Consider the following 26,852-nt stretch of genomic DNA (forward strand, 5'->3'; position numbering starts at 1 on the left):
TCCTCATTGGTGTGAACTCTGGTTTCGAATGAAACAAAGCAATAATGGTAGTGGAGAAGAAACAAAGAGGTAGTGGATGGAGTTAAGAAGAGAGAAGTTTGGTAACTGCACCAAGAAAGGAGGTTTCTTGAAACATGCAACTGCATCACCTATGACTAGACCTTGAAAAGACTTGACATCATAAAAAGGTGATTTGAAAAAATAAATAAATAAAACAAAGTAGATTTAAAAGAAACTTTTTCACTAAAAGACAAAACACAAAATATCACATGGATAATGTAACACTCATTGGGCCCATAGATGGTAGTGTTTAAGGAAACATGTTAGACCAACGTAACTCTGAATTGAAGTGTTGACCCAGAAGTTTCAGATCGTGCAAATGAGCCCAGAGAGTGATGTTCAGAGAGATGGTTCTTCATTTGCCCAGAATTGTCTCATCCACACCTTAGAGACAAAAACTTCAACAAATACATCAGCAATGTGCAAATAATGAATCATGACTTAAAATCCCTAGATTAGTCCTAAGCTTGTAAAATATGTCTTCAGCTAGAGGTTTGGTAAAAATATCTGCTAATTGATCTTCTGATTTAACAAATTTAATGCTAATATTCCCTTTTTGAACATGTTCTCTTATTGAGTGAAATCTCACCTCAAATTTAGTTCTAGAGTGCAAGACTGAATTTTTGGAAATATTTATGGCACTCATATTGTCACATAGTAAGAAAATATTTTCAACATTTAATTTATAATCAGCAAGTTGGATTTTCAACCAAATAAGCTGACAGCAACATGAAGACGCAGCGATATACTTAGCTTCTGCAGTGGACAATGCTACTGTGGACTGCTTCTTACTTGACTCGACGTTTAGAGACTTTCCAAGAAAGCAGCATATGCCTGATGTACTTCTTCGATCCACTCTATCTCCAGCAAAGTCTGCATCACAATAACCAACTGCAAAAACTCATCAATCTTAGGATATCATAAACCAAAATTGGATGTGCCATGAACATATCTAATAATTCTTTTAACTACTAAAAGATGTGATTCTTTTGGTTTTGATTGGAATCTTGAACACATTCTAACACTTTGTACAATGTCAGGTCTAGAGAAAGTTAGGTACATAAGAGATCCAATCATTCCTCTATACCTAGTGTCATCAACATCTTTCTCAGTTTCACCCTTTTCTAACTTTAAGTTAGGGTGCATGGGAGTTCCCATGGGTTTGGCATTTTCCATACCAAATTTCTTAACTAGTTCCTTGGTATACTTCTCTTTATGAATAAAAATATCATTTTTAGTTTGCTTAATTTGAAACCCAAGGAAAAAATTAAGTTCACCTATCATACTCATGTCAAATTTACTTGTCATGAGTTTTTCAAATTCAGTATAAAAGGGTCTCATTTGCTGATCCAAAAATAATGTCATCAACATAAATTTGGACTAAAATGAAAGAATTATTAGAATTTTTAATAAATAGAGTAATGTTAGTGGTGTCTCTTTGAAATTCATTTTTCAAAAGAAAACAGCTAAGTCTTTCATACCAAGCCCTAAGAGCTTGTCTCAACCCATAAAGGGCTTGTGAGAGTTTGAAAATATGATTAGAAAATTTCTTATTTTCAAAACCAGGTGACTGTGCCATATACACTTCTCTATCAATTACACCATTTAGAATGCACATTTCACATGCATTTGATACAATTTGACACCACAATGAGCATCATAAGCTAAAAAAAGTCTTATGACTTCCATTTGGGCAACAGGGATAAAGGATTCATCAAGGTCTATCCCTTCCTCTTGATCATATCCTTGTGCCACTAGTCTTGCTTTGTTTCTAGCTATGCTACCATTTTCTCCTAATTTGTTCCTAAATATCCACTTGGTGCCAATCACTTTCTTTCCAATTGACTTTGGAACAAGTGTCCAAACTTGGTTCTTTTCAAATTCACCAAGCTCTTCCTCCATAGCCTTTATCCACGAAGGGTCATTGAGAGTTTCATGTATGTTTTGAGACTCAATTTGAGAGAGAAAAGCCAAATTTGTTTCTTCATTTACTTTTCTTGTAGAGGAACGTGTCTTAACACCTTAAGAAACATCTCCAATGACAAATTTCTGTGGATAATTCTTTAAGAATCTCCACTCATGGGATCTTGTAGACTTAGGAGCAGTTTCAGTCATTGTAGGATCCAAAGAAGTTGTACTGTCAAAAATTTTGCCAAATTCATGAGACAAAACAGAATTATCTCCTGCAGAATCTCCTGCAGCAGCTTTATCAGATTTAGATGGCCCAGAAATTTCTTTCTCTTGATTTTTGGATTCTCCTTCTTTGCCCTAAACTTGATTTCCTGCATCACAATCTTTCAAGATACTTTGAACCAAGTTAGTGTCACAAAACAAAAGGTAACATGTATGGACTCCTCTATAATTCTAGCATCTTGATGATAAACTCTATAGGCTTTGCTAGTTGTGGAATATCCTATAAATAAACATTCATATGCCTTTGGATCAATTTTTTCTAGATTTTCTTTGTTATTTAGGACAAAACATTTGCATCCAAAGATATGTAAGTAATTCAAGTTTGGTGGGTGACCTTTCCAAAGTTCATAGGGAGTTTTCTTCAAGAATTTTCTTATGATTGTTCTATTCAAAATGTGGCAAGCCGTGTTAATAGCTTTAGCCCAAAGGAATTTTGGAACATTATTTTCACAAAGCATAGCTCTTGTCATTTATTGAATGCTTCTGTTTCTTCTTTCAACAACACCGTTTTGTTGCAGTGTTCTTGGACAAGAGAAATTGTGTGATATTTTAAATTCTTCACAAAAGGATTCAAATAACTTATTTTCAAATTCAGTTCCATGATCACTTTTTATTGAGGCAATCTTTAAATCCTTTGCATTTTGAATTTTCTTGCGAAAAATCTCAAAAGCCGAAAAGGCTTCATTTTTGTGTGCAATAAATAAAACCCAACCAAACCTAGTGTAGTCATCCACAATTACCAAATCATAATGTTTACCACCTAAGTTTTGAGTTCTTGTTAGACCAAATAAATTAATATGTAGCAATTCAAGTGGTCTTTTAGTAGAAATGTCTTTCTTTGATTTAAATGAACTCTTTGTTTGTTTTCCGATTTGACAAGCATCACAAGTAATGTCTTTGTCAAATTTTATCAAAGGAAGACCTCTTACTAATCCTTTCTTGACAAGCTTGTTAATTTGAAACATGCTAGCATGGCCCAATCTCTTGTGCCATAGCCACTTTTCAGATTCTTTAGAATGAAATTAAGCTACATTTTGATCCTTTAGTTCATCAAGAGTAAGTACATACACATTATCACAACGCTTAGCAATAAACAATACATCATGGATCTTTTCACTCACAACACAGCATTCCAATCTTTTGAATATCACCAAATAACCCAAATCACACAATTGACTTATGTTCAAAAGATTATGCCTCAAACCATTAACCAAAAAGATATCATCGATGAAAGTAGAATGATTGTTACCTACTTTTTCAACAGCAACGATTTTACCTTTTCTATCATCTCCAAAGATCATAAAACCTCCATCATACTTGTTGAGTTTGATGAAGAAAGTTGACCTTCCAGTCATGTGCCTAGAGCATCCACTATCCAAGTACCACGTATCTTTCTTTTTCTTGGATGCTAGGCAAATCTGCATAAAATCTCAAGTAACCTTAGGTATCCAAATTAATTTGGATCCTTTGAAGTTAATCCACCTTAGTTGCCCAAGTGCATTAAAGTCACATACAACATTGTAAGTTTGGTTTCCTACTTTTCTTCTTTCAATGAAGCATTGTAAGTAAGAGTGACTAGTTTTCTTACAATTAAAGCAATGATTTCCTGAAGCATCTTGCTGAAGTCGATTTAAATTTTGAAGCTGGAAATGATTAAAAGGTTGAGGTTTTCTAATTTTTGAGGAATGACCATTTCTCATGACAAACTCATTTTTGTTATTTTTGTTTTTTACAAAACCATTCAAATCAGAATTTTTGAAACCATATGGGCTTCTTGAATAAGAGGTTCTTTTGTGAAACTGTGAATTTCGAAAGCAACCTCATTATTTGAGACATAGCCCAGACCCGACTTATTTGATATAGGTTCGGTTCTTAAATATGCAATTTCATCAGGATAGGGTTTTTCAAATTCCTCTTCATAGGTGGGAATATGTCCCAAACCAGATTTGCTAATGATAGACTTTGTTTTCGAGGAAGAGTCCATGAACTTTGTAGAACTATAAAAAACTACATTATCTTTTGTCACATATCCTAAACCAAATTTTTCAAACAATGGTATTTAGTTTGCAAGTAATTTGTCCAAATTGCTAGAACTTTGAGCAAATTTTGCTAAATCATTATTTAATATTTTAATCATTTCATTTAATCTTTCATTTTCAGCAATAAGCTCTTGAGAAAGATCCATAATGTGCTTTTCTTTTAGTTTCTTAACTTCAGATTTTAGAAATCTATTTTCTTCAATAATATCTAAAGCACATTTGATTTTCTTCACCTTTTCTTTCAAAAAATCATTTTCAACTTTCAACATTTCTTTTTCAGATTTGCATTTATTGTATTTGTTTAGCAATTTTTCAGAATTGAGGGTGAGATCATCTATGATAACATGTAAGTTATCTATGGATAGGTCATAGTAATTTACCTCATCAAGTTGATCCTCACCAGCCATGAAGCAGATTTGAGCTTCACATTCGGAGTCTTCTTCCTCATCTGAATCATTTTCAAGATCCTCCCAAGATGCCATGAGCACTCTTTTCTTTTCTTTCTTTCCTTTGTCTTCCTTCTTGAGTTTCGGACAGTTGTATTTGAAATGTCTAGCCTCCTTGCAGTTGTGGCAAATCACTTTGCTCATGTCCTTATTGTACTCCTTTGAGCTTGAGCCCTTATACTTGCCTTTGTTCTTCATTAGCCTTCTAAGTCTCCTAGCAAAAAATACAAGTTTATTATCTGAAAAACTGTCACTAGACTCACTCTCTTTTGATTCGACTTATGACTTAAGGGCTATTCCCTTTTTTTTAGTCTTGGTTTGTGTGTGTGGTTTCATAGATAAGAAGTTTCTCTCTCAGCTCATCATATATTATGGGACTTAGGTTGTTACTTTCGGCTAGGACAGTGGCCTTTGTTTCCCATTCTTTTGTAAGGCTTCTAAGGACTTTTCTCACTAGTGTTTATTCTGTGTGTTAAACCCATAGTATCAAGGCTATTTATTATGATTGAGAATCTCTCAAATATTTCATCAATACTTTCTCCATCCTTCATGTTGAACATCTCATACTCTTTTCACAGCATATCAATCCTTGTTTCTTTGACTTGTTTGGTGCCTTCGTGTGTAACCTAGAGTTTCTCCCAAATTTCTTTGGCAGTCTTGCATCTAGACACTTTTTGGTACTCCTCAAAACTGATAGCACAGTGTAGAAGGTTGATGGCTTTAGCGTTCAGCTCCACTTTCTTTTTGTCATCATCATTCCATTTAGTTTCCTCTTTTGGAGTCACCACTCGATCAACATTGTCTTTGTTGGAATCTTGGGGCCGCTCACAACAATCTTTCATATGTTGTAGTAAATGGATTGGATGAAGATTCGCATCCGTTCTTTCTAGTAGGCATAGTTCTTCCCATTGAAGAAGGGAGGCCTATTGTTTGACTGACCTTCTGTTAAAGTGTAGGTAACTGTGGTTGTGCCCAAGTTGTTCGCCATTGGAGCTTTGCTCCAAGCGATGAAGCTTGATTCTTGAGACCTTGGCTCCTGATACCAATTGAAGGTTATATAAGGCTTAGAGAATGAGAGTTGAATCTATGGCCTTCTTTTGCTTTAATGAATTAAGCCTTTAATATCAAAGTTACAGATAAAAACTATTTGAACTGTGGAGCAGAAATTTTATGAGACAATTTCATTTTGTCTCATAAATATCAGCAAAGAGAACTTAGAGAAAGAGAAGAAAAATGACACAGGCATGTATCCTGATTCAGTTGCCTTGTGCAATGCAACCTACATCCAGTCTCCACTACAACAGTGGTGGAATTTCTATTATAGTTAAAGTATTACATACACCAATTTACTAGGATTCACTCAATCCTTTCTCTCTCAAGTTCTTATCTAACTTGACTTGGTTATGCTAATACCTAACTCTTTACTCTAAGTGCTAACCCAACTTAGAAAGGGGCACCTCACAAGTACAAGACACAAGACATATGAAACAACCTAAAGAAATCTAAAATCACTCTAGGCTTTTCTTTCAAGTATTTCACTCAACTTTTTATCACTCATTGGCTTTTTCTGAATTCTCTCTTTCAGCCTTTTACCTCTCAAGAAATTACAGAAAGATATACATTGAAAATGAAATAAAAACCGTAAAACATGAAGGAGATTAATGCATTAACAACCTCTGTTGCTATAAGTTGAACCGGATTCAGCTGACTCTGATTAAGTTCTTCATCTTGGCGGATGCTTCTTTAACTTAGAAAACACTGTCCAAAATTGATGAACTCTTCACAGAGAAGCTCTTCAAACACACTCAAGTTCTGGTTCTTTCTCCTTGCCTTCAGAAAAATGAAGATTTTTTTCTTTTGTACTACCTCTTTCCAAGTTGCTGTATTGATCTCTTCTGAGTCAACTCTTCGAGCTGTGTGCTTCCCAAGCTTGTCATTTCTCTTTCTTCAAGTAACTCCCAAATTAGAAATTTCAAAGTTGGTCATTTTGCTTGACCGAAGACCTCAGATCAACAAAGAAAAAGGTTTCAATCGTAATCCCAAATCTGAATCCTTGAGCAAGTGCTTTGTCCCCAAGAAATAATTTTAGCCTTTGATTCACAACAGTGAATATCAGAAAACACTTTCTCCATTTATCTCAAATTGGAGTTGCAGAGATTTGGAGAAGGAGTAAAGAAAGTAAATTGCATGCAAATGGAAATAAATCACCTTTATCCTCTGATTTAGCTTAGCTTGCTTTGATTTGGGTGATTAGACACTACCTTTTGAGTTTTACGTCTCTAAGCAAATTATGTGAACATTGGCTTTGAAAAGTTTCAGCTTGGTGGAAGCTTCTTGGACTTGGGTTGGATATATATTCCATCTGGCCCAGCTGAATTCTTTGCTTTATTATTTTTGGGTTTTGTTAGCTAGAGAACTCACTAACAATCTTTCTTTCAATTACTCTATCTTATTGGGCTGTTGTTGTTGTAAGTTTGGCCTGCAACATTATTCAAAACAATTAAAAACTAATTAGGTGTTTAACCCATTAAATCTGTCATCATCAATTGAGTTAGTTAATTTTTTAATTTAACAATAATAAATGTAACAAATAATTTTTATTAACATTACAGTATATAATAAAATAGATGCATATAAATATTTAAACTTAAAATATATCAAGGATTAAGATCCGTTCTAAAATTAAAAAAAAATTGTAAAATAATAAAATAAGAAATTAATTATTTTTAATTTAAAATAATAGAGACACATATTTTATTAAAATTACAAAATTAATAGTGATTAAATTCTCATTTTATTAATTTTTTTTGTTTTAGAGAATCTAAATTCATATATTAAAATTAAATTTAAAATGATATAAAACATATTTAATTGTTTTAAAAAGAAAAAAAATTTCATTTGCAAGTTAACTACTATTCATTCATTCATCATTATATATATGTAGGTTTAATTTTTTCTAATAATATATAATTCTAATTATATCAAATCTTGGAAATAACAAAATTTGTTTTATAAATTATATATAATAAAAAATATTTATGTACCAACTCTTTATAATTTTTATATTCTTATTATATATAAAAATAAAATATAAATGTCAATTTTTTAACAATTTATTTTAATATATTTTTACCTCCACTACTTCAACTTTCGGGTCCCTCATTGCTAATACTAATGGACAGCCGCAAACAAATTAAAGCTTATTAATTTCCTTTATAGTGTAAAAGTGGAATTTAATATCGACCGACAAACTAAAATATTTTTAAGAAAATGTTTTGTAAGTTAATTTATTAAATTGTATTGATTTAATATTAGAACAATTGTCCACTATATTAAAAAAAAATACTATTCACGTAAAGATTATTAAAATAATTTTTATATAAAAATAAAAAAATATATAAACATATATTATTTTAATAATTTTATTAAACATATTAAATTATCTAACTAGATTTTAACTTAATATAAGAAATATTTTATTTTCTTTTATCGTTACCCTACTCATCATTTTCTACATTTAATGAAAGTATGGACCAGTGGACCACGAATGTAGTTTTCGATTGGCAATCATAAAAATGAAAATTAATTGACTCTACTAAATACTAACTAGGGCTGGCAATGGGTAGGGTACGTAGGGTAGGGTTTGGACCCTATCCTAACCCTACTCGCGGGTTGAAAATTCTATTAAAACTCTATTCTATCCTACCCGCGAATTGAGAATCTCTCAACCCTAACCCTACCCGCACCCTGAAGTTCTAAACCCTACCCTACCCTATCTTACCCGCAGAAATATCAAATTTTTTCAAAGTAAATATAAAATTCAATCATTTCAAATTTTATACATATTAATAACATAAAAAAATAACAAACTAATGCTCTAAATTACTAAATTAACTAACTAGTTTAGTGGTTGTTCACTTATTGTAAATCATTATATAAGAGAGGTTGTGGGTTTAACTCTCACTTCCTTCACTATATACCTAATTTTTATAATATGTATCATATTTGAGGTGCGGATAGGGTAAGGTAGGGTACACCCTAAACCCATACCCTACCCTACCCGCAGCGGGTAGAGTATCCTACCCTACCCGAACGGGTTGGATCGGGTTAAGTACCCGCGGGTAGAGTATAAATTGCCAGCTCTAGTACTAACAAAGCAGCTCCTGCTATCAATTGGCATTGTGCACCAAACGATATATTGTCAACATTATTGTATTCAGCCAATGTCAATGACCACACTGCTTGTTGTTGAAGGAAAGGAGAAAATGAAAGTATTTCATCACGATAAGTTTGATGAAATTGATAAAGTCAGTAATAGAATGAATAGAATTTGAGGATTTTAACAGAATTTTAAGTGGAAATAACTTTAAAGAAGGTGTCAATTTAATTTTTTTTCTCTCAATATCAGATTTTTTTTTTAAAACATTAATTTCTAAATTCAAATTTTAATCCTAAGTCCTCAAAAAACAATGGGGCAAACAAGATAATTTTTTAACAAAAAGTTGATTAATATTAGCTATTTTGAAAATTTATTTATTATACTTTTTTCATAATTTTATTGTCCTTAATTAATAATAGCGTATAGAAATATAGGGATTAGGGAGTCAATTTTTAAGTAACCAATAATATTAATCATCAATTTTTTAAATTATTTTTTTTAGAATTTAAGATTTAAAATTAGAATTTATATTTAAAAAATTTAAAATTTAAAATAAAAAAATTGATAAAGTTAGTTGAAAAAAATTATTCCCTAAAACAAAATATGATACTGTGTGTACTCTATATGAAAGATATTAAAATTGTACCATTGTTATTTATTACTTGTGTGTTTATTTGACAAGTGTAATGTAATTCAATAGCTAATAATGTTAAATAACTTTGGACCTTACAAAATATTTAAGACTTTAGTTCTGATAATAAAATAAGATAAAATATTGAGAATAAAAATACAAAAAATAATATTTTTGTATTTTGTTTAATAATAAATTAAAATAAATTATAAAAATTTAATTTATTTTTATTTTTTATTTAAAAAATTTAAAAAAATATAATAATAAAAAATATAATTATAAAAAATTAATAAAAATAATAAAAAATAAATTATATTTTTTATAATATTTTTATATATTTTCTATTAAGATAGATACAAAATATATTAATTTAATATTTTTAAATATATAATATTTATGTTTATATTTCATCTGTCAAATATAATTTTAAATTTTTGTGTTTCTGTCTCAGCAGTCTATGTACCTAAACAAACACCGCCTAAAAAAATAATTATTTGAGATTTAGAGAGTTATGTAAAAAAAAAACTTAAGAAGTGGTTAGTTGGATTATTATTCTTTGTTATTTGAATTATTTGGCTGAGAAAGAATAATAACATCGCTCAGAATAAAATAACGAAAGTGATAAGCAATATTGAGAAATCGTTCAATAGTTTTACGGAGTGGAGTGGTGCTTAAGTTCTGTTGCAGTCGATAGCAATAATGCTGAAGATAACAAAGAAACAGTAGAATGATGCCGCTTTATGATTGTTGACCTATTGCTTATTTGTTTAGCTTGTTGCTCTACTTTGATTTAGCATTTTCCTTTTTTTGAAAAAAAAAAAGAGAGAGAGAGAGTTTATTTCCAAATATTATATGTGTAGCTTCTCTCGAGATAGTCTAGTTAATTGAACTATCTAATCTCATAATTAGTTAACAGTAATAATAACCTAATTAATTAAAGGATATCATATTTTAGTGATGACTGCAGAAATAGTGTGTCGCTCAGTTTATTATGACATTTGAGTCTAATAGAGAGTTTATTTGTTCATAAAAACCCTCACTCAAGAGTCAAGATGTCAATAATAATCCTAAATCACTCAACTGGTAAAAGAAAAAAGAGAAGAGAAAGAATCCTGGTGACACTCAAAATTATCAAGTATAGACTACTAAAACACTAATTTATTACGGTTAAAAGATCTAAGAAAAAGAAGACAACCACTATACTACAATAATTGGTCAAAAGTTAAACCATAGGTCGAGGCAAAATAATGAACACAGAGAGCATGTTAATATTATTTTTGACAAGAAGATCGTGGCTTGTCCAAGGTTGAAAAATAAGTAGAAGCAATTTTGGATAAGAACAAAGGTTTGAGTTTAAAACAAGAGCAGAGGTAGCGGGTACGGTAGAAATTTAGAAAGACGCGCAACAAAAAATTGAGAGAAGAGTGATAAGGGCAGTAATTTTTGTAATTTGTAGTAATTAAGTAGTTATTAATGATATTTTTAATAGTGTGAAATTTCATTCAATGGTGTAGGATTATTCATTTTTCTTTTATTAGTTATATGTTGGCCAAAATTTAATAAAGTTGCTGATTCTCTAAACTTTTCCAATTTGAAATTCTAATCGATTATTTCAAATTCTATCTATAATCTATAAATAAAATAAGCTAAGGGATATATATATCATAAACTAGCAGTGAATAATACTGTCTAATATAATAAATTATTTTAAAGTATAAACAATTTATAGAAAAATAACAAGAACATATAATTTAAAATTAACTTTTGAATTGATATTTATCTTATTTATTATGGATCATTTTAAAGGTATAATTTAATTTACTTTAAATAATAAAATATTTAGATTAATTATCTCTAATAAAAATTAAAAATAAAAGTATTTTTATAAAATTTTATAAAAATCTAAAATTTATATTAAAAATATTTAATATTTAAATTCAAATAAATATATATCACAAATATTATGTACATACCAAAAATTTATAATTTAATTTATTTTTAATATATATTTTATATTTTAATATATATTTTATATTAATAATTAATTTTAATAATCAATTTTAATATACACTTATCGGATACGCATACAAGTAGTGTATTAGTTTTTATTAAATAGCGAGGCAAAATTTTAGTTTCAACGAATAAATTCTCATAATGGTTCTTGAAATTGATAGGATTATTCAATTTGGTCTTCGAAATTTCAATTTTACTATAATGGTCTCCTAGATCGAATTCCGAACACTATAATAGTCCCTAAACTCATTTTCGATGATGACTAAACTATGCTCAATGTTGATGTGATTATCGTTAACCCCACACTTTACACCTTTGTCACCCTCCTTTCTCCTTTCTATCCCTCTCTACTGCACTCTTCTTGTTCAAACTCTTTTAGTCATCCCTCTCCACTATCCTCTCATCTTCAACTCTCACCATCTCTCTCCCTCTCCTTCAACCTACCTTCCTCCACCATCTGCCACCTCTCCTACACCCTCTAATCCCTCCCCTCTTCCACACCTTAACGCCGAGCCATGAAGCAATTTTCTTTCCCAGGACTTAGACATGCTTGAACAGGCCTTAATCACCGAAGGGTAAGTGTACCTATCGAAAAGAGACCCATGTGCCTTCATGCGAATAAAATCCGAGAGGGTGTCGAAAAAATAACTTCCTTTAGTATGGGCTTCGATGAGGGAGTTTCAGAAGAAAAGAGAAGGACTAAGGACGCGGTTGAAAACGGCGGTGTAATATAAAGCAGTGGCGGTGAAAGAGATAGAAAGAAAAATGAAGCGGGAGATGATTAGATGATCTTGTTCGAGGCCTTGTTGAATGATGGAGGCATGGACTTGGTAGAGGTATGGATGATCTTTTAGGTCTTGAGAAGGGTGGTAATAGTAGTAGTTGAACATGACGAAGAAGAGTGTTAAAATATTGAATTCATGGAAAAGAACTGTTTTTGCTCTCCGTAATTTCTCTCCTTAAATCATACACTTCGGTACATTCCTCATCAATCTACTCACACAAAAATTAATATTGTCTAATTACCCAAAAAAAATTGAAAAAAAATAATATAGTGACAATATGGCACTTCACTACATTTTGTAAGGGAGAACAAGTAGCATGAGACTCTTTGCCTCTTTACAACAAAAATAAATCCAAATTGGCTCGGTTGTTGCTTCAACCAAAACCAATTGAGAGGAAATGGAGAATCAAAACTAGAATCGGAATCCTAAACATAGTTGTGGATAAGCTGGTGCAAGGTGGAGGCTATATGTGAGACTTTGGGGATGAAGTGTGGTGGCGGCGAAGGAGAGAGGGGAGGGATGAGAGGGTGTAGGAGAGTGGAGAGGGATGACAAGAAGATCCCAAAAAAGAAGAGTGCGGTGGAGAGAAAGGAGAATGAGAGGAGGGTGATAAAGGTGTAAAGTGCAGGGTCAAGGATAGCCACATCAGCACTGAACAGCTGAGTTATCACTATTGGAAATGAGCTTAGGGACAATTATGGTGTCCGAAGCTTAATTTGGGAGACCACTATAGTAAAATTGGAATTTCTAAAATCAAATTGAGTAATTCTATCAATCTCAAAGACCATTATAAAAATTTATTCGCATTACACAAATATTATTGCTAGGAATAACATTTGAGGGTTGTTATGTGAATATACTGGGTTGGCATTCTGTCGTTGGAGAATATAAAAACTTCAGGGAATCATTATTCATTTAAGGCACGATGTTACGGTCTTGCACACACTCCAATGCTATTATGTCGACACATGGACTTACTCAACCTCTTGAGTTAAGACCAAGTCAGTCTAACCTTCAATATTTAGCAAGAAAGCTAAGAACACAAGAAAAAAAAATTTTGGTGGAAAAAACATTTTATTACTTAAATGTTTGTTACAAATGACTCCTACACCCAAACTCTAACTCCCACCCTTATTTATAGCCATCCACCTTCTCAATAGATGGTTAGAATTAAATCTAATTAACGGTCCAGATTTATCATCCAGAACATTCACTACAAATATCTATCCTACCATAATTTTTTAAATACTTCTAAATTATTCTATATTACTCTTTATACTTCTATATACATATGCACTTTTTTAGAATTTTCTATGACTTTTTAATTTTTTTTTTAATTTTTTAGGGTATTTCGAAGTCTTCTAAGACATTTTAAAATATTCCGAAATTATTTAGAATATTTTTAAATATTCTAAAAAATCATATAAATACCGTTAACTCCAACCTTCTAAAATTTACCATGATAGCGAGATATTTAAATATTGTTTCGTACTCAAATATATCGCAAGTAGTTGATAATGGAAAAAAAATTAAATTCAAACTAAGCAAACACATTCAATAAAATAAAATAATTAAAAATTATGAGTATTTTCTGTTTACGAAAGTTATTCATATGATTTTAAAATAGTATTCAAATAAAAAACTTTTATGCTATTATTAACGTAAAAGAAAAAAATTCACTTAGCTATCATATTTTATTTTTAGTATGACTAAATATTTTTACTAAACAAAATTATATATCATCAAGCAATTGGAAAATGATAAACAATTTGATTTAATCAGTTTCCTAATTTAGAATTAAAATAGATCAATGATATATATATGAAATGTCTTGCACAGCATTTTCATTAAAAAGGGAAAAAATACAAAACTAAAACAGTTATTTCATAATAGTGCTAACTTATTGACATATAAGTAATAGTGATATATATTATTCTTCTATTTTAAATTATTTGTTCATATGCTAAATGCATTCATTGTATAAAAAAAAAAACTAAAATCAAGGATAATTTAAAATAAAAATTATTAACCTGCCCTTATTTGAAGATAATATATACATCTTATATTAAAAATATAAAATATACTCTTTCCGTTTTTAAAATATCTTAATTTTCCTTTTTTCATAATATTGTAACTCTCATTTTTCTATACAAAATTTGTTATTAAATTAATTATACATCAACTTATATCCCTTAGTCTATTAAAGTGTTGAAATTAAAATTATTCTACTATTCTCTCTATTTACTGTTCAACTTTTTAAAATAATTATGCGTTTTGTCAAGTTAGCATTACTTTGAAAAAATGGAGGAGGTATCTAATTTTCACTAGCATGATAATTAGTTAATTACTAACCATTATTATTTGAAAATTCTATAAATTGTGGTTATAACTGGTATTTAATAAAAAGCTTAATATAAATAAATATAAATAGAATTTTATGAAAAAAAAAAAATATTGGCCAATTGACAGAATAAGACATCAAACTACAGTAGTCTACAGCATATTATTAAAACGCATATAATGATACACATTGCCTTGGAGACTTCGGTTTTCCGCAAAATATTATTTACGTAACCATACTAAAATCAGACTATATAGGCATGACATTATTAATATTATATTAATTTTTAAATTTTTTTCGGCATTAAATCAATAAATAGAATATTAAATAATTAATTTTAATTTGTCACGCTAGACACGGGATTAAATGATGATGTTTGTTGGTTTATAACGTAAAAAGAAAGTTATTTTAAAAAATAAAAAAATAAAATAAATTATACATCATATAAACTTTTTTTTATCTTATTTAAACGATAAAACAAAATGATCTTATTTAATCTTGTATTTAGAATAATAAATTAGAGTTAGTTTAATATTTTATTTGCTGATTTAATGTTTAAAAAATCTAAAAAATAATATAATATTTAAAATTAAATCTTAAAAATTAATATAATAAATTTTAAATTTAATAAACTAAAATAATAAAATTTATAAATTTAAAGGACTATTCTAGAGACTTAGTGAATGTACACAAAATAATTGTAATCCACCGAATAGTTTAGTAGATTTGGAGGAGATGGCGAATCATGCGTTCAAAGACAATCCTTGGGATGATTATATTAGAAAAGAAAAGAAAATGCAATCTTTGATTTATATTTTTTAATAACAAAAAATCATCTCCTCGTGGATCACACAATTCATTGAATAGGGAAATAACTATAAGAAACACAGCTGTATTTCTATTATTAGTTAGCAGGCCATTTGCTAAGAATACTAGTTGCATTGATAATTTTATTAGAAATATAAATTAAATATAGTATTTGATTTAATAACAACAAATTTTTTAAAGTTATTCATACATAATAATTGAACTCTCTTCAAATATATATCCCCGGAAAATGGGGATCCTATTAACATGTCAAATTTGTTATGTTTCAAATAAATTTGAGTACGTGTATGGTTTGCTGATTCATGTGCTACAATTCTCCTATATTCTCCTATAATCCTATGTGTCATCTCTTAACAAATATAATTATTACTTAATGTGCAAGAAGATATAATTTTAAAACATTGTTATTATAGGATGTGTTTCCCTTTTTTGCACGTTCGAATGTTCAATTGTTGTTTAAATTCAAGCCGTCGTTTGCTAGTTATATATACTAGCGGCTCAACAGGCACTTGCCTGTTCAGCCGCTTTTCTATTGTTCTGAAGAATTTAATTTTATTTTTAAAATATATTATTCGTGCTTTAAATTTATTAGATTATATTTGTTAAATTTTAATATTAACGTGATCTTATTTATATCATATTTTAGTGTTGATATTAATATATCATTTATTCTTTAAATTTGTCAAATAAATATTTTTTTCATCATTTTAAAATTAACGTAATCTTATTTGTTTCATATTCTGTTGAGGGTAAAACTACTATAGAAAACCTTTAAAATGCTAAATTATAAAAGCACACAATAAAGATATATATATATATTATCAGAAAAAGATATAATTCCAGAAATAACGACAAAAATATTATCCTAATTTAAAAAGAGTATATATCTATAAACCCAAATGCATGTTAGTTATTTACAAAAGATTAATTTTTTCTAAATATCATGGATATTCATGTTTGTCTTCTTCTTTTTTAAGTGGTAGGCCAAAATATGATTCTGAATCTGAAGAGACTTGCATTTTCCTACAAATAATGGAAGGATAGAAGAAATGAATATGCTTATTTTTTTCGTTTTAAAAGATCAAACTATAAGAGTATTACTGAATGTGTACCTGGAAAAAATCCTTTGTAATTCATCATACATCTCCTTGTCAATAACTTCTTGTATCTTGAAAAACTGTAAGATTTTATTTATCATAAAAATAACCGTATAAACGCTTAAGGTTTATTCAATTAAATTGATTGCTTATTATAGAAAAGAATTTAATTAAAACCTGTAGAATTGTGACATCTTGTTTTGCATTGAACTTTCTAAAAGGACAAAAGAAATGACATTAATCCTTGTTTATCATTGACAAAATGTAAATTAAATGAAATTACATCTTTTTTTGTTAGGAATTTTTTTAATAATAATTACCTGCAATGATATTGTTTTGGTTCGAAATGAGTTAGTTGTGTTCTTCTAAGTTCATGGCTGAAAGAAAAGAGTTAAAGTTTTAACATATATGGTATATAGGACGAAATAGACGGAAATATTTATTATGTAACAAAAGTTTATTGCATTTCCTTTTATTTTTTTGTTCCAATATTTCTCTTTTTACCATCTTCCATAGTTGAGTTTTGTCTGCTTTAACTGTACCTCCCCAACCAATAGAATAAATTTTGATTGGATGAACCTGTGTCAATTTCACGTTTGATCAGTAACACTAAAACAAAAATATGTATCATCAGTGTAGTTGTCACTGTCATTAATTCTGTAATCCTTACTTTATTGTCGATTGGTCTCATTGATGCAATTGATTGCTCATCCTTCCATGTATTCCATAACGATTGAAATCCTGTTTCCTGTAATTTATTGCATATATGTATCACAATATATTGCAGTAGTGTAGAATTAAGTAATGATATATCCCAAATAAGACATACCTCTACTTTTTATTAGTTTTAAAATTTTAATTTTTATAATTTTATTGATAAAATTATAAAATTGATAGCAACATTTAAAGAAATCAAATTTTGAATTCTTTTCAAAGTATATACAAACATTGCAAACTATAATTTATTAAAAAACCAATAATGATATATTTTAAGGATGTATGATATAATTTTTATAATTTATATGTGAATCGTAGTTGGTGCATACCTGTTGGGTAAAGTAGAGGTTCCAGTTCCTTTCGCTTATCTCTTTTAATATGCTGATGAGCTCTCTTGATATCAATTTATCTGTTAAAAATCTTAGTCATTAGTTGTTAAAATTAGTGAACAAAACTATCTATTCCAATGTTGATATTGTAATGATAAAATTACACAATACACGGATTATACTTGTAAAAAGGCTCACATATTTGCCAAGGACATAAATTACCTGAGGTGCAGGTAACAAAATTTCTTTGAACACCACATTCTTTGTGAATTGTCCCCTTTTTCCATCTACTGTTCCTTCTTTGACTAAGATTTTTGTGGTTGACTGAGAAACACTTCGAGGTAGAGCAACGTATAATTGACCATGGCTGAACACATGTTTAGGGAGATAGATCCCTACCTTAGGGATAGTTTGCCCTTGTGATTTATTTATCGTTAAGGCAAAACTCAACCTTACAGGAAATTGTTTTCTAATAAGCACAAAGGATAGTCCTGAGTTCTCAATTGTTTTGTGTTTTATCCGAGGCAGAAAAGCTCTTTTTCCAGAGTGATGGCCTGTTAAGATTTCCACGTCTAACATATTTTGAAAAGTTCCTCGACACAGTAGCCTTGTGCCATTGCATAAGCCTGCCTTAGGATCTATGTTTCTCAGTAACATCAGAGGAGCACCTTTTTTTACCTTCAACATATGAGGTGGAAATCCACCTGTAGAGATCGAGTTAAGATATTCTTGTTGATACAGATTATTTGTATCTCCTTCTACTTCATCAAAGGATGCTAAAATTCGTTCGTCTCCCGGAAATTGGTTGATGAAAATATCATTAAGCTGTTGCACATCATGATTCTTGGGTGTCAATATCGCTCTCTCCACCATATAAGATGCATCCCACCCATGAGATTGTAAAATTGGAAAGGTTTCTTCTATTAATTTGTGTAATGATGCCTCACCTTCCCATGGTATTGCCATGCCTACTTCTATTTGTACCAAGTCTTCACATATGGTAGGCTCAATCCCATCCCCTATGCGCATAAGATACTCCGCAAAATCACGATCATTAAGAGATCGCATATTTTGTCGCAGGTGGAAAATTTTGGTGAATGCCCACAAATGTGATTTAACAATAGAAGCTGAAATCATTTGCGACTTACTTCCTTTCGGCACAACAGGTAGTACTTGGCAAAAATTCCCTCCCATAACCATCACCTTCCCTCCAAATGGATTATTGTTTTCTAAGATGTCTCGTAATGTGCGGTCCAGTGATTCCATTGTCTCTTTATTAGTCAATGGCACTTCATCCCAAATTATCGCGGTCGTCTGCCTAATCAGTTTTGCAAGATCAGATTGTTTACTTATATTGCACGTGGAGGATGGCTCTGCATTGATTGGGATCTTAAATCTAGAATGAGCTGTTCGACCACCAGGCAGTAAAGTTGCAGCTATTTCTGAGGACGCAGTTACCAAGACAATATGCCCTTTACTTCTTAAGTCTGCAATTATAGCTCTGTAAAGAAATGTCTTACCTGCTCCTCCTGGTCCATCCACGAAGAACACTCCACTTTCTCTTCGATCAATTGTATTCATAATGCACCTGAAAGCTGCAGACTGGTCATGATTCAATCTTTCTATAGAACACAGGTCTTCTTGAGGAACTTCGATGGACATTTCTTCTTGAATAATTCTAGACATGAAGTTGTCGTTGTCGTTATCTGAGGTTAGAGCTGGTAAATCGTATTGTGCAATATGTTTTCCATGTTGTAGGAGGATGTCATTTAAATCCCTAAGCAAACGATTTGTCAACCCATTACAGGTTGTAGTGCTTGTTGATGCGTAATCATCCACCATACATGAAAGAAACTCGTCCCACAGACTTCTTACATCTGTTGGCTCACAAAAAATTAGAATGGTGGCAAACAACCTTCTTAGAGCACATGGCATTCTTAAAATGGATGCCTCAACCAAACATGATCTTATACTACTATTACTCTCCAACAGTCCTCGATGCTGAGCGGATTGCTTAAAGGACGAATATTGGACACCATCGACTGTTAGCAAATCATCCCAACCAGTTGGGCCTCTTACATTTGACAACAGAATACGCAAATAGAATTTTTCACCTTCTGTTGGCGAAACGGTATAGATCCGACCAATAGCTCTCTTTTGTGACCTGCGTCGATGCCATTCTTTTTCCTTGCTGTGCCAACTGTAATATTCTGGGATTTCCCTGTACAAAAGATGCCTAGATTGTTGGTCATCGGCCCGATTAAGTGCAAAAAATTCAGTGAGCATTGTTCTTGAGAAATAGTCATTATTAACTATTTCAGAAATAGTTTGGTGCTCATAAAAGCTCACTTGATGTTGATTTGGCAAATGAACTTGCAACCTTTCAACTGATGGATACATTCGGTAAAGGTTGAATCTAAATATCCTCCAACATGCCTCTGGAGCGGCAATCCATCTTGCATCAATGAACTGTTGCACCTCATCATAATGAGAACTTCTGTGAACCTCCATTGCCACACGGTCTGGTCCCTTATAGCAATACTTGTATAGATATTTTATGCTCTTGATACTGCTACATATCTCTACATTGATATGACAATCATACTTTAGTAGTAGCCAAGGGTTGTACGGAACCACCCATCTATTGTCAATTGTGACATTTTGGTTTATAGGGATTGGAGTATCAAATCGCTTCCTATATTGAGGATATGAGTCATCACCTCGTCGTGTCTCTGGTACGAACTCTTTTGGGTAGTTGCGTTTACATTGACCGTTCTTCATGCACGGTGAAGATTGATTTAGTGTTCCGCAAGGACCATGGACCATATTCCTTAGCACTGCCTCATGTAAGTGGGGTTCTGTTTCTTTACATGGTATTTCCGCTCGGACCAAACTATCATATTGGTCAGGATCACTCAACTTGTCATTGTTTTCTAAGATTAGCAACATATGTACGTGTGGCAATCCTCTTTTCTGAAATTCGGTGACATAAATATAACTTTTCACTTTTCCCAATACACCTTTGGTAATAACATCCTGCTTTAATTGTTCGAACTTGGCTCTGAAAATCCTAGTTGTTAGATCTGGACGATCCTGTGGAGTTTGAGTAGGATTGAGTTTCGAAACTATTTCTGACCATGATGGATTGCATGTCATAGTTAGAAAAATATCCGGTTTGCCTTCTTTAAGAACAATAGCCATTCTATCCTCTTACCGTTGAGTCATGTCTCGACGACTGCCCACGAACGACGATGGTAATATCGTTCTTCTGCCAACATTTTCTAAAACAGATTTTAGAGAAAAGTATTATTAGTTTTAAAGTTTAAATTTAGGAACACGTAATGATCAATCATGTGGCCGTTAAGTTGAATAATTACCAGCATTATTCTCTCCTGTGTGCAAAGCATCTTGCAAGCCTTGATACAGTTCAGCTCGAAGTTCCTTTTGTCTTTGTCGAACCCATCTTAACTTGCCTGTTTCCATTTTCACATAGTTGTCAACAACATATTGTTGAAGAAGTCGCCCCGCTTGCAAAACTGTTGAGTGATCATTGGGGCGGATCTACGAATATTGAGGATTATAGAAAATTGTTAGAAATTGTGAAATGATTTATTGGTACAAACTATCATCTACGGAAGTCTATAAATGATGTAACAAATATAGGAGTTTGTACCTGGAGCATATAGCTATAATATGTCCGGCATGATACTTTGTTTCCACGTTGAGTTCGAGTATTTATATCCCATCCATGGGTTCCAAATGGAAAAAGAAGAGGATATTGTAGTGGATTGTAATACCCAATAAACTCTTGAATCCTTCTGAGGTTACCAGCATGAGTTTGAACCTTGATATCCCGTCCTCGCACCATTGTTTCAATATCATCACCGACTATTATGGCTGCTACTTGTGAAGCAGTTGGGAGACTGTATTGTGGTTGATTAGCAGGTCGCTCTCTGATCACCAAACTACACTCTTGCACATCTAGTCGTTGTGCAAGCTGGTGGAATACATGGATAAAAGGTTTATATCGGTGCAACAATTGTTGTAGCTTCAAAACCAAACTTTTATGCAGTTGTGTGTTCTCCAGCATCCTATTTTGTAACTCGTGATCAGTATCGTATATATATAGTTGCAAGAAGCGTGGCCGCGCCCCCTGATCCGGATGAAATCCTCCTATACTGTGGTACATTGATCCTTGAGCACGGAATGTATATACACCATGACTTGCTGAAGCTAATTGTTCGTCTATGTGTACACCACACGAAGTGAATGAAAAAACATGATTGTAACCACGAATGTGTTTCCTAAAATGGTTTCCTTCTGCAGAAGGGTCTAAGAAGATGTCTAGTAATTCCTGAGGAGCATTTACTTGGGGCAAAGAGACTTTTCCTCCATTGCAACACATGTCAAATGTTTCACGGTGAAACAGACGTGCATTACAGTGTGTATATGTCCTTGTAGGAGGCAGTGTAGTTTGAAGCACTGTTGTATTCTCTTGAAAATTTCGAGCACAATTCTGAGATGTTCGGACATGGTGTCTAATTTCTGCACTCGCATAGGAATATTAAAATATTATGTTATAGATTTCTTTTCCTACATGTGCCAATAATTGTATGGTTAGGTACTCGGGTAGAATTTATTAATTATTTCATATTATTTTAGATAGTGAAATCAAGGGTGAACAAAGAATATATATACAACTTTTCAATTGAGGTTTGTGTTTTCAAAATTAAACGTAATTTTTAAAAATGTCGTGTCTTTTTCTATATTTTTCTATTGCCTAAACTCATATAAGATTGTCAAAGTTTGAAGTTCTAGGTAATATATGAAGTTAAATATATATTTAATAGAGCAAATTTTTATTCTGAGTTATACTGAAATATACAAAGAATATTTTTAAAATGATATAATTCTATTGTGTTTTTATTTGCTATTTAATTTTATGAAAATTTTGAATGTTGCCCACTAATTTGTAATAATTTTAATTATATTTTTTAAAATTATTATGATAAATTAACGATATAATAAAAAATTTGTCCATTAAAATTGCATAAATATTTTTTTATGGTTAACATACTTGGTGTTTTTTTATTTTGTTATTTTTGTTGGTGTTTATGTTTATAATATTTTATATATTATTAAATTTTAATTTGATAATCTTGTTATCATCAAGGGTTTATTCCCTAGTAACTGTAACGATGTTAAAATTTATTTTGCATCACTAAATAATATTATGTGTCTCATAGTTTTTGCTATTGGATAAACGATGTAGTAGCATTTTTTTGAGTTAGTACTTAAATTAGTGATTCATTAAAAAAAAATTTTATAACTCATAAGAATGTATATACCGTTATCTATGTTTTTAATTTGAAATCTACATTATTTAGTTACGTGTTGACTTGTAACTTTTAATATAATGTTTAGTTTTTTTTATTTTAAAAAATTAGAACACTTTGTGCTATTTGTAAATTTCACCATTTATTAAATGCTTAATTTGTTAATGACTTTATAATAAAAAGGACCCATATAATTTGTACAGTTTATTTTTAAATACATGAGATAGGACATCAATATTTTTGTAGTATCTATTAATTGTTGTTTTTGTGTTTAAATTTTTTTTGTTCAGTTTTTCTCCTTAATTTTAAAAGATATATGTTGTTACAAAAATTTTATTATATAGTTATTGTTAGTATTATTAGTTTCATGAATGTATCAATTATTTTAAATGTTTTATTTGTTAAGTATTTATTTTAAATTTTTTATTAAATTCAGAATTTTGGTTACAATATATAATAAGCAGTACAGATAATAAACATAATAAAAATTCATTTGTTATTACGATAACTAATAAGCATAATAATACAATAAGTTTAACTAATCACATTTTATATAGTAATGATTATTATATGATGATGATGATAAAATATTAAAAATATAAATAGAGTACTCACCATTTATATTTGCATGGCTTCTAGTATTGTTTATAGTTGGTTTATAAGAAGCAATTGGTTGAGGAATTGAATTAGTAGTTGTAACAGTGTCTTGATGTACACCTATATTTAAAAACAATGCAAAATTCATATGTTATCTACCTTTTTAAAAAAATAGAATATTAGCGCTTAGCAATAAAATAAAGCGTGTTAATTAAGTTGGTTAATTTTGTTAATATTCTACATTAAGAAGATTTGATGTGCAGACAAATTAACTTATATCGATGTATTTACATGTTTAAAGCATATAAAGATACTAACCAGATGATCTATTACTTGGACCAGTTCTGTTATTATGTATTTCCGTACCTATATTTTTAAAGAGCAATATAGAAAATAAGAATAAATTAAACTAATAAGAGAAGAATTAGTTAACGTTGATTGTGTGAAACAAAATATCGGTAACTTTAATTATTTTAGAATTAATAACAAATTAGTGCTTAGCAATAAAATAAAGTGTGTTAATTAAGTTGGTTAATCTTGATAATATTCTACGTTAAGAAGATTTAATGTGCAACATATTTAAAGCATATAAAGATACTAACCAGGAGATCTGTTACTTGGACCAGCTCCGTTACCATATATTTTGGTACCTATATTTTTAAAGAGCAATTTATAAAATAAGCATAATTAAACTCATAAGAAAAGAATTAGTTATCATAATATTAGTTAACTTTGATTGCAAGAAATAAAATATCGATAACTTTAATTATTTTAGAATTGATCTAGATTTTTTTATTATAATATAAATAGTTTTTTCTATGCTTCTATTATATTTTTTTATAGTACTTTTTCTCAAAGGTTTGAATTTCGTCCATTAATGCGTGAGATATTTTAACTTATTTTTTTAATTTATTACCTTAAATTGATGATATGATGAGTATTTCATCAATTAAGACAATTAAGAATACAAAAATATGATTAAAGAATAATTTATTTGTTATACTGTAATGTATTCTTGTTTTTTTGTGTTTATGTTGATAATAAAAGGAATTAATCTTTATAAAATAAAAAGAACTAATCTTTATTTATGTAGGGCTATTTTAATCACAGAAAATAAAAAATAATAATTCTTGTAATTTTTTAACCATTATGTATAGTTTATTATATATCGGTATATATTTGATTAATGAGTACACTTTTATATGTAATTTAAAAAAAAAAAAAATAAATATTGGACATAAAAAATATGTAAACTATGTGTTGTAGATTTAATTATTCCAATGACCTTAGTTAATAATGATTTATGTTTCTTTATAATTTAAATACTATTGTCCATTTGGAATAACTATTAATAAAAGAATTATATTTTATATACTATCAGTTATCGTCCTATAATAATATATTGATCACTTATATACTATTGTATTATAGGCTATTATGTATGAAACATACTAATAAAAAATAATAAATAATTAATATTTTGTTCACGTAATTTTATTTATATATCATTATTATGATTATAGTATAACGTTATTTATATTAATTATTTATATTTAATAATTTTTAAAAAATATCATAAAAAATTAAAGATAAAAATATAATTAATAAATTTAATTTTAAAATATTATGTATCTAGAGTACGTAATGTCAGTTTTCTTTATTATAAGTGGTTCAATTTTTAAATTCTGTTAAACCCATTTTTTAATAAAAAAGAAACAGAGACAAAGGAATTGGATACTAAAAAAAATTGGATACTAAACCTGTGCATCTCGATTATATGTTGGTATTTGTTGATGACATAATTTTATTTATATCATTATTATTATTATTATTATTATTATTATTATTATTATTATTATTATTATTATTATTATTATTATGACGTTATCTATATTAATTATTGAAATTTTAATAATTTTTAAAAAAATATCATGAAAAGTTAAAGATAAAAATATAATTAATAAATTTAATTTTAGAATGTCATTTATCCTAAGTACGTAGTATGTGTTTTCTTTATTAGAAGTGGTTCAATTTTTAAATTTTGTTCGTAGGTAAGTTCATTTTTTAATAAAAAAAAGGGATAAAAAAAATAGAGGAGAACATGTATTTTTCATTATATATTGATATAGATAGATAACTTTTGTTATTTTTTTAGCTGTTATATTTGTACGTAGATGAGATATATCCTAATTTTATTTTTGATTTCTTAGAATTATATATCATTACCAATTGAGAATACAAAAAATTAAAAAAAAATTAAATTAAAGTGTTGTTAAGAATTTTAATGTTACATTGATTTATTAATTTAATATATAAATTTTATTTTGATTATAAAATCATTATCAAAAACTTTAATATAAGAGTACTTTTTGTCGTTAGTCTTACATGACATCATTTTTTTTATTTTTTTAATACAAATATATAAAAATTATATATTACGTTATATATTATATTGGACGACGGGAATGAAATATATTAAAGAAATATTATTATTAGTTATTGACCATTAATTTTTAGAAAAAAATTTTTATAGATGAATGATGTCTAAAAAATTTGGAATGTTAACTTTTAACTTCATATATGATTAATATGTTGTTTGATTAAGAAAGTTACTACTTGGATGGTAAACCATGTATAGTAATATTAATTTAATTAATTTTGTTACAAAATATTAATGATAAAATAGCAACCAATTATGTTATTTTTATTTCTGTACCTGTGGCAGTTCTATTGCCATGCGCTTCCATTCCTGCATTTTTAAAAAGTAAAATATAATTATTAAGAACTAATTCAATTTATAACAAAGAAATTTAAATTATGTTATCATGTTACCTGTAACAGATTGATGATAAGTGGTAGCTCTGGCCATTTGTCTAATCGTAGTCAATCTGGCTACCCCTATGTTTGTAGTTAATCGGGCACCTCCACCAGTGTTTGGCATTGAAGTTGTATCAGTTGATATGGCAACTTGTTTTCCTTGTCGAATCATCTCCCGATAACTTGCACGTCTTCTAGCCAGGTATTGTTGTCTCTGTTCTTCGGTCATGTTCTGTCTTCTTCACCTAGCATAATCTGTCCAACTGGGTCGACGTTGACGTGGCTGTGGATTTGGTGAAGTTTCCATTTTTATTTGTCAGAAAGATAGGAATAATATGCAGAGAAAAAACGTTTGTGAGAGCACGATTGAAAGGGAAAGAGTCTCTTAAGAGTTGAAAGTGAGTTAGTTTTTAAAGCGAGTACGTAGTAGTAGCAGTTTTTTACCGTTTTAAAATATATCGTGG

The 26,852-nt window shown here is 29.7% G+C and overlaps 1 protein-coding gene across 1 annotated transcript; it reads right to left on the bottom strand.

The window, feature by feature from the left end:
* Window positions 1-16,436: 16,436 nt before the first annotated feature.
* Window positions 16,437-26,617, bottom strand: LOC112722005 (uncharacterized). Its single transcript, XM_025772993.1, has 13 exons — window positions 26,404-26,617; window positions 26,288-26,320; window positions 24,174-24,221; window positions 23,890-23,937; window positions 23,590-23,691; window positions 21,312-22,183; window positions 21,016-21,199; window positions 20,853-20,919; window positions 18,317-20,531; window positions 17,263-17,340; window positions 17,097-17,171; window positions 16,608-16,672; window positions 16,437-16,518 (listed from the first exon to the last, which is right to left on the bottom strand). Exons 1-13 carry the CDS (start codon window positions 26,615-26,617, stop codon window positions 16,437-16,439), a joined length of 4,083 nt encoding a protein of 1,360 aa, XP_025628778.1.
* Window positions 26,618-26,852: the final 235 nt, after the last annotated feature.

The sequence above is a fragment of the Arachis hypogaea genome, chromosome 11 (assembly GCF_003086295.3).
Source record: "Arachis hypogaea cultivar Tifrunner chromosome 11, arahy.Tifrunner.gnm2.J5K5, whole genome shotgun sequence".
Classification (NCBI taxonomy): Eukaryota; Viridiplantae; Streptophyta; class Magnoliopsida; order Fabales; family Fabaceae; genus Arachis; species Arachis hypogaea.

What these genes read in the sequence shown, in the direction of transcription:
- LOC112722005 (XM_025772993.1), bottom strand. Translation starts at nt 26,617, where the DNA reads ATGACCGAAGAACAGAGACAACAATACCTGGCTAGAAGACGTGCAAGT. An exon ending in TCCAAGTAATAGATCATCTG is followed by an intron (nt 23,692 to 23,889) that starts GTTAGTATCTTT and finishes TTTTAAATATAG; the next exon opens with GTGTACATCAAGACACTGTT. An exon ending in CGTCGAGACATGACTCAACG is followed by an intron (nt 20,532 to 20,852) that starts GTAAGAGGATAG and finishes CCAATATGATAG; the next exon opens with TTTGGTCCGAGCGGAAATAC.